The 14,878-nt window shown below is 35.6% G+C and overlaps 2 protein-coding genes across 2 annotated transcripts in view; one reads left to right on the top strand and one right to left on the bottom strand.

The window, feature by feature from the left end:
* cnbd1 (cyclic nucleotide binding domain containing 1) overlaps window positions 1-5,196 on the bottom strand; it is a 35,376-nt gene extending 30,180 nt beyond the window's left edge. The window contains exons 1-4 of the mRNA XM_043226953.1: window positions 4,814-5,196; window positions 4,571-4,631; window positions 4,333-4,440; window positions 1,386-1,505 (exon numbers count right to left, since the gene is read on the bottom strand). Coding sequence (XP_043082888.1) covers window positions 1,386-1,505; window positions 4,333-4,440; window positions 4,571-4,631; window positions 4,814-4,835 — 311 coding nt within the window. The 5' untranslated portion in view covers window positions 4,836-5,196. The remainder of the gene's footprint in view (window positions 1-1,385; window positions 1,506-4,332; window positions 4,441-4,570; window positions 4,632-4,813) is intronic.
* Window positions 5,197-6,304: 1,108 nt separating this feature from the next.
* On the top strand, window positions 6,305-14,678 carry LOC122330172 (cyclic nucleotide-gated cation channel beta-3). Its single transcript, XM_043227033.1, has 18 exons — window positions 6,305-6,415; window positions 7,256-7,310; window positions 7,585-7,693; window positions 8,952-9,112; window positions 9,266-9,616; window positions 9,710-9,918; window positions 10,070-10,120; window positions 10,201-10,287; window positions 10,377-10,441; window positions 11,170-11,292; window positions 11,833-11,974; window positions 12,853-13,012; window positions 13,093-13,190; window positions 13,274-13,357; window positions 13,427-13,545; window positions 13,621-13,773; window positions 14,212-14,371; window positions 14,464-14,678. Exons 1-18 carry the CDS (start codon window positions 6,305-6,307, stop codon window positions 14,488-14,490), a joined length of 2,265 nt encoding a protein of 754 aa, XP_043082968.1. The 3' UTR covers window positions 14,491-14,678.
* Window positions 14,679-14,878: the final 200 nt, after the last annotated feature.

Genomic DNA, 14,878 nt, shown 5'->3' with positions numbered 1-14,878 from the left:
ATTCACATAGAGCTGTGTTGCACGTTGCATTAAAGGTCATTTTCCAAAATCCATAAAAGGTGCACTTTAAAAATGTGTTCAAAATAAAATAGAAAAGTTCATAATAATATTTTGCAACATTTTCATTTATTTGTATTTTTTTAAGAGACTTCAAAACACTAAAAACATCAGAGGCTGGGGTTAAGCTTTCTCCACAGAACATACCAAAATCTAGTTCGTATTAATTTTTCACACCAACCGTGCTACAATCTTGCACTGTAAGATCTCCATATCCTCTTTCCTGAACGACCAATAAAAAAAAAACAGATGCATTATCCCTGGGAAGTTCAGTGGATGAATGAGAAAGATTATATCACAAGGAACAAAGCAACATATAAGAGGAGAAAATATTATTTGGAAATTTCGATCCCACAGTCCTGTGCAGCTCAACACGGGAGCTAAAGAAAGCTATATTGCTCTCTCTCTCTCTCTCTCTCTCTCTCTCTCTCTCTCTCTCTCTGTCTCTCTCTCTCTCTCCCACTCAACGATTCTCACATTAATGAACTGTGACAGCAGGAAAGTAAAACAGGGCCTATCGATATGAATTAAGATAGCACTGTGAGATAGCGGCGGAGGGGGCAGGAGATTAGTCCCATTCTCTATTATGCTCTTAATGAAGTGTTACCAGATGTCATTCAACAGTGAATTCTCAGAATGTCCTCCTCGTTTTTATGAAAGCTATGATTTTAATTTGCCACAGTTTTCATACGGCTAAAACTAATTAAAACCGTGTCACTTTAAATATTAACCAAAGAAATTCTGAGATTGGTGTAGCCCTGAGCAGAAATAAGTCATGATTGTCTGACGAGCTGAAAAGGTGCTACACTGCCCTCTGTTGGTAGATGGGAACACTAGATGTTGAACAGTCAAGATGTCGATTTAGTTATAAATTAGAAACAGTGTCAGTTTGATATTAATAAACTAATCATCGGACTTGACACGTTCCGCATTTTTCATTAGCGTAATGCATATGGATGTTTTCAATTCTCATCTGTAATGCAGTAATGAGAATTGTTCTGTCTGGACACATTTTTCTATTAAATTCATCATAAATTAAAAGCATTAAAACATATCACTAACGGTAGCATTTAAAATACAGATTTTGTTTCACATTAAGAAAATTAGATTTTTTTGGTTTAAAAGTTACGAGAACCGCTTATTTAAATGAGCTTTTGATTCTGGGGAGAAATCTGACCTGTTTGACAGATTTAATGAGATTCACCCCAGCAGATTCAAATCAGCCCTGACAAACCGTATAAATGTGTGTTTTATATCAGTCATTTTGTATCATCAGTGTGTCCATAGGGCCTTTAAACTACCCACAAAGAACACTTAGTCATACTCACAATTTCTTAAGGGCTTTGATCACATGATTCATGAGTGATTCCTGAGCCGGTTTTCCATGTGGCTGATGTCTGCTGACCTCTTGGACGGACTCGTATGCTCTCAGCTTCACTGGAGGTTGGCTGCCAAGAGGAATAAAGAAGATCAGATGATTCTCGTAAAAGTTTATATCCGTCATTTGCCAATTCCAAAGTTTGTGCTGTTGAATCAGAATGTGATAAATGAGGATATTCATGACGAAATGTAGTTTATCACTTATGGAGTGTGAGAAATAAAAAAGAGATGTTATATTACTGTAGCAGAAGTAAATATCTTAAAGGAATAGCTCTCTCTCATTTGCTGAAATGTATTTATCCTGAGGACAACCAAGATGCAGATGTGTCTGTTTTTTCAGATTTGGGAAAATTTAGCGTACTGCAATGAATGGGTGCCGTCAGAATCCAAACAGCTGATTAAAACATGACTCCAGTCCATCAATGAACGTTAAAAGCTGTGTTTATAATAAACGCATTCATCGTTAAGATGATTTAGGGTGAAATCAAAACACCAATTTATAACCTGAGGGAAAAAAGCTATCCTCCGTTTATCCATTGACATATTGGTTAAGAAATGATTTGAATTGGTTTTGTTTGTGAAGGTGCTTGATCTGCGTATATTTCTTTCCTGAGTCAGATGAAAAAAAAATATTATAATTAGAGTACTCATATATGAGTCAGAAGCAACAGTTTGAAGGTAAAAATGACTTGATGGATTTGCTGATAACTTGTGGATTAATTTTTATCAGCTGTTTGGATGTAATGCTTCAAAGAAGAAAAACTCATTTGCATCTTGGATATCCTGAGGGTGTGTAAGCGGCAAAGAAAATTTTGGGGTGAACTGTTCTTTTTAAGAAACAGATGTTGTTAAATATCTTTTGATCATGAAAACGGTGTATAAAATCTGCTTAAATGTTAGAAACTAGTTTTGTAGACAAATATAATTATCCCTATAAATACACTATAGTCTAGGTTATACACTATGTTCAAATTTCCATCCTTCAACGGGTGTGAATTCATAGCGTTAAGGACCTTATTATTATTACGGTATAAAATGTGAGAGAAGTAACGATAAAGAATGAGTAGGTTTGTCCGAACATTTGATTGATGGTGTAACTGAAAAGCACAGCCACATTAAGCAGTGCATTCAATCAGAATTACCTTAACCACAGTCCTAAAGTTGATTTACAAGATAATCACTCACCATTTTTCATTTTAACCAATCCTTAAATAACCCTTCTTTGTGAGCGCTATTCAAGACACCCGATTCCTACTGGGAGCGGATCTATATTCCAGCCAATTAGAGCCATGACTCATATGTCACTACCCACAAGAACATTCATTTTTGCTGCTCCAGCAGGCTGTTGAGAGGACTGTAAACATTACTCAGAACATCTCTGAGTGGGACTACAGTGGGATTGAAATGACTGACAGGTCCTCAGTTTCTGCATCACGCCTCTGCGGGGCGCGGCCCACGTGTCTTTTATAAAACACTTCCTGTTTATGACTTTCACTCGACAAGATGCCACTTTCCAAAAAGGCACAAGGGGCGATTTTTAGAATACTGACGCAGGTTTGACGTAAAGGCTAAAACTGCTTCAGCGCACTCTTATTAGCGAAGTACAATACTGTTACTTCCAAAGAGATAAAAATAATAGTAATATTACAAATTAATTTTGATGCAGAGGCCTGCTGAAAGCACTTTCACAATTGATTTTTATATAAACAATTGCTCTTTTTTGGGCTCTGTAATTAGTTTAGTAATACGTTTGGGCTCTGTAATTATTATTATTTTATTTTTTTAAGAAAATCGTTTTATTTAGCATGGATATATTAAAAGTGACAGTACATACATTTATAATGTAAAAAAACATTTTTATTTTCAAAAGAAAATACTGCTATTTTGAGCTTTCTATTCTTCAAAGAATCTTGAAAAAAGTATCCTGGTTTATGGTTATTATGGTAACAAAAATAGTAAATAGTTAATTATATATTACTAAATAAAATAAAAAATAAATTAAGAATCTTTTAATTTTTTTACATTTTCTACATTTATTCTAACTCAATGTACTAAAATAACTTTAATCGAAAATGTAAGTGACTGATGTGTGTGTGTAAGAGGAGAGAGAGAGAGAGAGAGAATGCATGTATGTGTGTGTGTTTCTTCATTACTGTACATTGCATGTTTTTTTTATTATTATGTGTTTTTACATGTTGGTGATTACCGTGAAGTCAGAGACAATTTTCCAATATGAATAATAAAGTAAATAAAAAAATTGTTTTTAATTTTAAATTAAAATAATTAATTTAAACTTTAAATTAAAATTAACATGAAGAATACATATACAAAAAAATGGTTTCCTAAAAATATTAAGCAGCTTTTCCATTAAACTGCAATAATATTTCACAGTATTACTGTATTCTTAATCAAATAAAGAGTGTGAGAACCAGTACTTTGCATGCATTCAGTTTGAATTTCAAATTGTTTAAAAGGCATTACGAGCAAACGCTGAATCAAATAACTTACTTCACGAACTCGTAAAAATATGTTGATTACACGACATTTAAACTATGTACATGTTTACCTTTATATGTAATTCTGAGCTTTACTGAGTTTACATTGATACAGTGTTCACTAAGTACTGATTTGCTGTTGAATAAACTACTTCTCAGGATAAGAGGATTACACCATTACCTGAAACTGATCACAAACAGCTCACCGAAACTAAGCAGACATGATCTAGGGATATAGCGATTCTGCATTGGAAACAAGCGACTCCATAATGTCTGCCCTACAGACTTCAATACGAAACTCACTTTTTCCTTACTTAGTGCAAGTTTTAACTACCGGTCCGACCCTATAATACACACAGTGATAATTAGCACCGTGCATAATAAAAGAAATAATACTCACGTCCCAGTCTTGAGATGTATTCTGGGTAACGATGTCTGAGGGCGCGGGAATATTTCTTGATATAGTTTCATAAATGTTTTATGGGCCTCCTCAGGACTGTGAAGAGAAGCGAAGCAGTTAGACATTTTCATTTTTGCAACCGTCTTGTTTTTAAAACGGGATATTAAAACACTAGTTCAAAGGCAATTTAAAGCATTCAGGAATAATAACAAAAAGTATGTTAGCACACTTCTACCTTTCTTTTAGCTGGGTTAGTTGGGTCAGCCGTGTGTAGTCAATGTCTGCGAGTCTTTGCTCGGCTGTGTTAAGAAATATAAAGTTCAGCGGATCATAAGCATCTCATTTTAAACAGTGAAGTAGAAATTTGACGACCAGCCCCGTCGTGGTCTTGTCGTTTACAAATAACGCAATGTGAACGATACATGATATGTATAAATGACAACTTACATTATCAACATGTTTAAACGAAATGTCTCTGTACCTGAATGTCGGTATCGGCTCATGGCTGTAAAAGCAGCATATAATAACGTGAGGGTTCACTGGAACAGTGTGAAATATCAGGTGACCTTATTGCTGAAGTGTGTTTGGCCTGTTTCATGGCAACAGTCGTGTTCTCATATTACAGAAAGTACAACGTTATCTTGTTAAAAGATCAATAAAGCGTGATTATTCATGTCTTATTAGGGTTAGGACCACGCTCTCCAATCGCGCAACACAAAGCTAACAGGCTAAAACTCACATTTAGCAAGTTGATGCGATAGCTAACAGGCTAACAACTGGCTAAGCGAGGTAATACCGCGCAAACTACATTTCAGACTTAATGTTTTCAGTTAATTTGTCTATGTTTGCATCACCAGCCGCGAAAAAAATATTTCCAGACTGGGCCATTGACCGTTAAACCTCGTGTTTTTGAACAGACCGAATAAACGAATCACTTATTTGTTTGGATCCTGAACGAATCGTTGTTAATGAACGATTCAGTTAAAAAAATAGACAATTAGCAACGTAGCCCTGAAATAAAATGAAAGCTGAAATGAAACAAACCCACGCTGTTATATTTAAAAAAGCACAAAAATAATACAAAACTAAAAATTGCGTTTTTAAAACACACAAAATGATCTGAACGAAGAAACAAACGAGAATATAAAATAAATGCTAATTCAAAAGCTAGCTAACGGTTAACAGTATAAGAATAATAATTTGCCCAACAAATTATCACCAACTCACGAGCATGTATTTAAAAAATTAAAGATAAAGATCTATTCTATTCTTTTCTGACCCAGTCTAAACACAATAAAGTTAACATGGCTCCATTCTGAATGTGCAGATGTGAAAAATGCGCAGAATAAAGAGATGGAAGGTCTGTAAGATCAAAGACATCTTTTCTTCTTCTTGTTAGCCTCGTCTGTTCTCTGTGAAACCACAACAGTAAATCCCCTCAGCTGAACTAAAAGCTTATAAGGTTTAATTAAGTAAGTGGTCCACCGCTCCATACGAGCCGAACTAATCCAGCAGAACAGCTCTCAGGTCCACCAGAGAAATCTGCTCAAAACTCCATGACAATTGACTGATATTCTCTGAGAAGTATGGAGATTTAGAAAGGCTGTGAACATACTGTGGATCAAACTTCATACATTTATGATTTATACTGACCAGACACTTTGACTTCTTTTGTTTACATATTTGTTGGCATTGCATGTTTTCCAGCTTGGTAAAATGATATAGTAGCTGTGCAGCAATGAAATATTAATATCAAATCTGTTGCTGTAGGCCGTTCACTCAGCAGATGACGGACGCTGTGATGAATAGCGGCCTGAACTCACTTCTGAGGTCTGTTTGCAGATGGGTATTAGTGGTCTAAAAGTGCTAATTGCATCAGGCAGCAACATTAGCAGGACTGGAGCCGTGGTCAACACAAGAAGGATAACCACAGCAGATATTGACACAGAGAGACGCTGCCTGTCAACGAGCCATGTTCAGCAAGCTGAAGAAGATCATCGGGGGTCCGACTGTGGGTCCCTCGAGGCCGGCCCCTGCACCGGCCCCTGCACCGGCTCCTGCTCCTGCTCCGGCCCCTGCAAAGGTATGCATATTTACTCATAATGCACTTTATGCAGATTTCTCATTATTTTTATCTTAAGCACGAGCAAATTAAAAATGTTTTGCTAAAATGTAGTAAAGTTTTATCCATCGTTCTAAATATGGATTGGCAACTCAGCTAGAAATAATGATAAATTATTTATATTATATTAACAAATGATTCATACAGATTTGTATAGCGTGCAATGTGTATATATAGAAATTATGTAATAATATAATTAACATTTATCATTATTTTAAAAGCATATTTTATTTATCAGTGTTATTATAATATAATTGACATTATTGTAGTTTTATTTCAGATTTTTAATTAGTATTTTATTTTTATTTAATTAATGTTTTTGTTTTAAAATATGTCTTTAGTTTTATTTATATATATAGACAGAGAGAGATAAATTTAATGTATATAAAATATATTTATATAGCATATTAATTATATTCATATAAAAATAATATATTTTATATATTAACATTAATATATATAAAATATATTTATATACATTTTATGTTTGTCATTATATGTGTGTGCATGTGTGTGTGTGTGTGTGTGTGTGTATGGTTTGTTTGTCGGGGGGTTTTTTTTTTTTTTATTATATTTTTAAGAACACACATTACTTCACTTTATAAACATCTGAAACACCAAAAGGACAGACATTGTTCTACTTACATCATTTAAAAAGGTATAAGATAAAGGTAAAGGCTTGAATAAGACAATTTAACTCAACAATCTATAAATAATAGAAGCCATCATGCGTCATTCATGAGAATGTTTTTATAACTGCAAAAGCGCTCTGGGATAATGATTAATCTCTGCACCCGGCAGGAAGAAAAACCTGCAGACAAGGAAAATGAAGACAAGAAAGATGATAAAGGCCCCGGTAAGTCATCTGTTATCATTGTAATTATCCACTAAATGATTTCATCATTCATTGTGTAAGCACCTGCAGAAGATATTTTCCAGATGAGAGGCATCTGAAATAATTCTTACAGTCTGTCACAGGTTGCTTGCAGTAATGTTTGTTCTGGGTTCAGTAGCATGTGAGGGTCAGTAAGCTGCTTCAGGGGTCACTCCTCCATCTGTGACCCAAATCTTCCTTCAGCTGGCAATTGCAAAGAAAAAAAATGACTTTTAAGTAACTATTTTCTCTATAGCCCCAGCACCGGCTCCAGAACCAGCAGCACCAGCCTCGAAACCAGAACCGGCTCCCAAACCAGAGGAGAAACCTGCAGACCCGGCCAACGATCAGCCACCTGCCGAAGGGTAAAATGAATATCATTTTTATCCGACAAATCATGTTGCATTAAATATAACAAATTTTGATTTTGATTTCATGTTGAATTTAAATACTTCTTTGTGCTGAAGAGAACGTCTCGATGTCCTGAGTGTGACTGATAAGCTCTAATTAATCGTGGCTAATCAAATAGACTCCCATTGTCTTGGAAAGGACTTGCAGTAAGTGATAAAACAGCATGTGAGTAAGTCATCGGTGCAAACACTGTACATCGGATCCAAGACTGTGCAGCAGAGACCTGAACGATTATGAGACCAGGAGCTGAGAGCAGATTACAAGATTTACAGTGTGTTTGATATAAGAAGATCCCTGGAGTTTAGAAAACAAAAATAAAACCGACACCAGCAGTGGAAGAATGCCAGAGTAGTTTTATGACGGAAATCATCCTCCAAATATATTCACATTCACTGGAGCAGAATTCATTGTATATTAGTTTATTTTAAGAATGCATGAAGAAATGATAAAAATAAAGAATTCTGCTGCAGTGTAATACATATTATATTATGAAGTTGTATTTTGAACTAAAAAAAGCATTAGGACTTTACTTACACTTGTAATACGCCTTCATGACCAGCAGAGGTCAGCATATAAAAGCGCATTTCAGATCAACAGTTTCAGCTCTTGTACAAGAGGTTATGCGTCAAACCGTCAAATTATTATTATGATTTTATTTTTTTATATATATTTTTATTATTTTTATATTATATATATTCTTTTTTTGTATGAACAAGTAAAAGATGCACAGATGCAAAGTAAAATAATTACTAAAAAGCATTTAGACCGCTTTACAGCTCAAATAACACAAAATATGAGCATTGTAAGTAGTAAAAATATAAAAAATGTGATACAGTTTAAAGCCAGCATGTGTCATTATGTTGGCAAGGATATTTATGAACCGGAAGTTAATTCGCTAAGCGTTAGAAGTGCGTTCCATAACAAGAACGATTTAGACAACTGCAGTTTAAATAGCGTTCATGTTGTATTGAGGAATTAATATAAGAACTGTTACAAAAACACAAGCTGTATATTTGTACTTTTAACCTTCCACAATACTAGATAGCCCCATAGATGTTTGTAAAGTGTGTTATTTTATTATGACTGAGACACCTTGACATTTGTATTTATTTGTTTAATGTTTCTGCATGTTGAAGATTTGAACTGCCTGTATATTAAGCATACAGGCTACATTGATTTCACCTTGTGTTATTATCTGTTGTATTGTTATAGCGAGGAGGCCCCTCCCCTTGAGTCCAGGCCCGTTGTGATAAGCAAGCATTTTGATGCTCATCTCATTGAGATTGTTCAGAATTACCGGCAACGAACAGAACAGTATAAAGAAAAGGTCATTGACCCCTATGCATCCTCTCCAGAGCGCAGCCCACCTGTCAGTGAGTACAAATCAATCCATGCTTCTGCAATTAACGGTATATAATACAGCAATTATATAAATAATACTTACATGAAACAATAAATATGACAGGACATCACCACATAACAATAAGAAGTGGTTTAACACTAGGCTTATTTTGTGTTTGTTTCAGCACCTGTCCTGAGAAAGGACGACTACTTGAAGTTGGTGGAGGAGAGGAAACGAAAAGAAGAGGAGGACAAGAAAAGAAAAGAGGAGGAGGAGAAGAAAAAGAAAGAGGAGGCAGAGAGAAAAAAGAAAGAGGAGGAAGAAAAGAAGAAGAAAGAGGAGGAGGAGAAGAAAAAAACAGACAAGCCGGGGGAAAAGAAAGAGGAAAAAAAGGAGGAGAAGAAAGATGACAAGGGAGAAACAGAGCGGAAGTCCATCTTCTCAAAAGTGAATTGCACCTGTGTAGATTTCCTGCTGAAGCCCATCGAAAACAGAATGGACAAAAGACTGGGCACCTCCATTGATCCCTTCACAGGTTACATGTCGAAATATGATAACATCTGAATATGAAATCATAAAATTCCTCATAAAAGGTTTTCTTTTGGGGTTTTCTTGTGATTTTCAACAGACCGCAGGTATATTGCTTGGCTAAGCTTCGTGACCATCGCCTTCAACTATAACCTGTGGTTCATACCGGTCCGTATGGCTTTCCCGTATCATGACCCAGAGGCCGTTCCTTTGTGGTTTACATTGGACATCATTGCTGACGTCATCTATATCATCGACATGATCGTTTTCCAGCCACGGCTTCAGTTCTGTAAAGGGGGAGACATCATTGTAAGAAAACAAAATTAAGTGGATTGATAGTTTCATTTTATGTTCACACGGTTTTTTTAATACAGTGTTTAATATCTTGCTCCATGTCAGTTCTATTATTAAATGCTAGTTGTGTAATTGAGTGCCTCAAATTTTCATCGTTTTCTTACAGTATGACAGAGTTGTGATTAAAAAGAAATATCGAGAATCGTCAAGGTTTCAGGTATTGCAGATATTTCAGTCAACTTCCCAAATAGCATTTTATCCCCATAGAAAGTCATGAAATGTTTCCTGTCCTTTCAGAACGATATCCTATCCGTCCTGCCTTTGGACCTGTTATATTTCGTGTTTGGATTCAAGTCTGTCTTCAGGCTCAATCGTTTGATGAAGGTAATGCGGTTTCGGAAACAACATGAGACGCATAACCATTCATCAGCTGATCATACTTAACCTTGTTTTGTTTATGTTTTCTCCTTAAGTCCGAAGCATTTTTTGAGTTCAGTGATCGTCTTGAAGGTATCATGACCAAAGCGTACATCTGGAGGTATGTACAGTAACCAAGACTTAAAGGTTGATCTGGCTGACTGGTTCTATCAGGGATGGGCAAAAAATCTGAATTTATGAATTGGGCAAAGAAAATCAAAAAATGTATGAATTGACAACCTTTGAGTTGGATCCCTTCTTGATTAGAATGCTCTTCCAATATAGTATTTTTTTAAATGTTAAATATCAATGAAGCACACATTTCCATGGATTCAAGTTAAAATTTCTTTGAACCGGATTGCACTGTAATTCTTCATGCTTAATTTTAGATCAGTGAAATCAAAAATTCAATAAGTGAAGATTTAAAAAACATTCTCATTCTGAATTAGATTTTTGTTAGTTGTTTGTGATTTTGTTTTTTAAAGATTGTTAGTTTTGCAATCTTATTCTTATTCTCATTTACTAATTTCAACTGACATAACTGGAGATATATACATTACTGAAAAGTCTTTTCCAGATCCAGATATCAATCACATTCTTAAAGATCCATAGTCCTTAAGATTAAGGAAATTCTGGTTCTTCCATAAAACAGCAGTTGTTAAGTAAACAAGTAAACATACAAAATATAATACCAATTTACATCTTGAGTTTTTTAATGCTTATTTTAAGTCTTATTTTAAACCATCTTTCCTTATTTTAAACCTCTTTAGACGTTTGATGTCCCCCTTGTTGGCCCTTTGGTTGAGAACCGCTTTTATAAACCATAATTCTCCTTTGTTCCTTTTAAAGAGTCATTCGCACCATTGGATACCTGTTGTTTATTCTCCATCTCAACGCATGTCTTTACTACGTGGCATCTGACTACCAAGGGATCGGCTCAACCAAATGGGTGTACAGCGGAGAAGGCAGCGCGTATGTAATTCCATCTACCCTCATGATTCACTTTATTGCTTATGTTTTTGTAAAGGTAAAAATATAACTTCTGCACCATTGGCAGCACAAAACAGTAATCGAAATACTCATGTAATGTTATTTTTCCTCTTCCGATTGCTAAATTGGTTTTCAGTAATTGCAGTTTTGGGGATTTTTTCATATTCTCATAGCTACCTGAGGTGTTTCTTCTATGCGGAGAAATCCCTCCTGATGATCGCAGAACTTCCTTTTCCCGAGACCATGTTCTGTCAGGTCTTTCAGATGACCAACTATTTTTTTGGTGCTGTATTTTTGTCCGTCTTTCTCGGCCAGGTAGAAATTTTGTCTCCAAAGCTTTTGTCTCTGAAGCTTATGCTCCTGAAGCGCTTTGTGGTTTTTTGATTTAGATTTTTTTTTTTTTTTCACTTGTCTTCCTTGCTTGGCCTCAGCTTTGCTCAGTGGTTCGATGTCTGCTGTTCTGACATTGTAAGGTGATTTTTTTTTCCCTCTTTACATACTGAATCTCTTTCTCTTTCCCAGGTACTTACGCAGTTACTATTTTGCCGTGCGGACTCTGATCAACATTGGTGGTCTGCCTGAGCCTCACACAGTCTTTGAAATCACCTTTCAGTTAACAAACTTTTTTGTTGGTGTCTTTGTCTTCTCAAGTTTGATCGGACAGGTACACAATGTGATAATGTAAACGTCATGAGCTCCTCCTCTAATCCCAGGCAGCCAATCACATTATAGTCCTCATCCAGTTTTCCTGTCAGGAACCATATAGATTTGTGATAGTCCTCCTGTTGTTTAACACATTAATAGGATGTGTCACTTTTTTACTAGATGTATAGATTATATTGAGATAATTTATAGAATTTCTTCCTATTATTAATTTATTTGTTTCTATTTGGAGAGATAACTATACACAAATTTGTGCTATTTTCGTAATCTTTTGATCAGTATTTTATTTTCATTTTTTTCCAAGTAATAAAATAAAATAGTAATGTCAGCCATTCATCAGTTATCAGCCATAACATAAAAATATTATTCTACAGAGGATTATGTAATTCTAAAACACAAGTCCTATAATAAACAGACATTTTTCATTCTGTACATTATAATATAATGATGTCTAAATTGACTTTAAATGGTCATTTTCAGTTTTTAGTGTTTTATTTTAAATGTATTCAGGCATTTAAAAAAATTCAATATGGCTATTTAACAGTTATGGGCCACGACACGGAAAAATGTTGATTTATCAATATTGGCAAGAATTTTAATAATGGTTAAATAAATGAATAAATCGAATAAATAAATAGCACATGTAACGATAACTAAATATGGAATTTTTAATAAATCTCAAAATATTTTTTCTTGCTTTACAATATAATATTGTGTTAGTTTTATTTAACATGTAATTGAAATAGTATACGATTTTAATTTTGGCTATTTATCATCTATTAAATTTAACATGAAAACATCACTCGTTTTTAAGTATCAGCCTGAATCATCAAATCATATCCATATCAGATATATATATAGTTGTAAAACTTTTTACAGATGAGAGATGTCATTGGAGCAGCGACTGCCGGCCAGACGTACTTCCGTGCCTCTATGGACGCTTGCGTGGCGTACATGGTGACAAACCACATCCCCAAGATGGTTCAAACCAGAGTGCGCACCTGGTACAACTACACCTGGGACTCCCAGGGCATGCTGGGTAAAATCTAGGTTTACATGTAAATAAAAACTGGCGATGAATAGCAGGGTTCTGCCGATTAAGGTCTGGCTTCTCCTCAGATGAGTCTGAGCTTCTGGAACAGATGCCTCTGGTGATGAGAACAGCCATCGCTGTGGACATCAACCTTGCTACTTTCCAAAAGATCGACCTCTTCAAGGTGGACTTGATTTAAGGAAGGATTTAAACCGATCGCGACATGTTCAGTCGCTTGATGATTCTTTATTGCTTTGTTTCACACAGGGTTGTGACAACCAGATGCTCGTGGACATGTTATTGAGGCTGAAGTCCATCGTGTACTTGCCTGGAGACTTTGTGTGCAAGAAGGTGAGTTATACTGCCTTTTATTTACAGAAACCAAGCACATCAAGTCTTCAATCGCCTGCTTTTCCGCAGGGTGACATTGGAAAGGAAATGTACATCATTAAAGCCGGAGAGGTGCAGGTCATCGGTGGGCCGGACAATAAGATCGTGTTTGTGACTCTAAAGGCCGGCTGTGTGTTCGGAGAGATCAGGTGAGGTGTCCAAATGAGTATCTTCCTTAGAGCTGCACGTCACGAATGAACTCACGTGTTTATAATCGACCTCAGTTTGCTACAGTCTTCAGCCAATGGAGGAAACAGAAGAACCGCTAACGTAGCGGCACATGGGTTCGCCAATCTCTTCGTGCTGGATAAGAAAGACCTCAATGACATCCTGATTCACTACCCGGAGTCTCAGAAAGTGCTGGCCAGGAAGGGACGGTGAGCCATATAAACGCACCTACAGTTAACAGTGAGAAAAGAAATCTTCATTTTTATAATAAATTATCTAAATATCATTAAGAAGAAGACTTGGGAAGGAAAGTCTAGCTAGGCGCTAATGACTTAACTGTCAGATTTATGCTTAAAACGAGAGAAACAACTGCCAATGGGGTAAGAAAATAACCTTAACTTAATACTAATAATATGTACTTAGGTAAAATGTGGCTTAAGAAGTGTTTCATTTTAGCAAACTGATTTGTTAAGATGGTTCTTTTTAATGAACCTGTTCACTAACCAGTTCACTGATTCATTTGAATCATCGATTAGCTACTGTACAATAAATACATGGTCTTGAGCACTTCTCTTCACTAACGCACAATGACTAACATGTACTGCCAAAGGTAAAAATCTAAAACACTGGTTAAAACCGTTTCATAGGAAACTGCTGAAAGCAAAGGGTCCGGCTCCTGCTGCTAAAGCTGACGAGGAAAAGAAGAAAGGACTGGCTATGTTCGGACAAAAACCTCCCACTCCCAAACTTTTGCGTGCCTTTGCAGGGGGAGCTTTCAGCAAAAAAGGCTTCATGGACAGACTTAAGGTAAGGAATTGTATGTGTAAGTGGTACTGTATAAAACATTAGAATATAATACAAAAAAGATATACATGTTTCTTTATATTTTTCTTTTTTAGACTGCTGCTACTTCAGAACGTCAATAATCACATGAAATACATTAAATATCTCTCTAAAAAAAAGTCATTCCTTTTCATATAACCTACGTATTAAATGTATCCCTGCTAACTGCAGTACTTGCCAATTAGTGAATCATATTTATAATACACGCATTATGTGATTGCAGTTTGTTTCAATATCGTTCAAAACAATATGTTTGTAGATCTCTTTTGTACCGAGACTCGAATAAAAGACTTTTATTTTGTAATTGCATGGTACAGTGCATTTTTCATTTCTCGTTTTATTTATACTCGACAGTTTACGTAGCCTTAATTCTCTCGGTTAGCCAAGGACTGGTAGCTGAGTCAATCTGCCGTGGGATCTCACAGTTAATCTCTTTAGTCTGGCAGGGACATTGAGAGTTTTAATTAGCTA

Source organism: Puntigrus tetrazona, chromosome 24 (assembly GCF_018831695.1).
Source record: "Puntigrus tetrazona isolate hp1 chromosome 24, ASM1883169v1, whole genome shotgun sequence".
In the NCBI taxonomy this organism is placed as follows: Eukaryota; Metazoa; Chordata; class Actinopteri; order Cypriniformes; family Cyprinidae; genus Puntigrus; species Puntigrus tetrazona.
The sequence above is the reverse complement of the archived record's forward strand: the minus strand, read 5'-3'. Positions and strand labels throughout refer to the sequence as shown.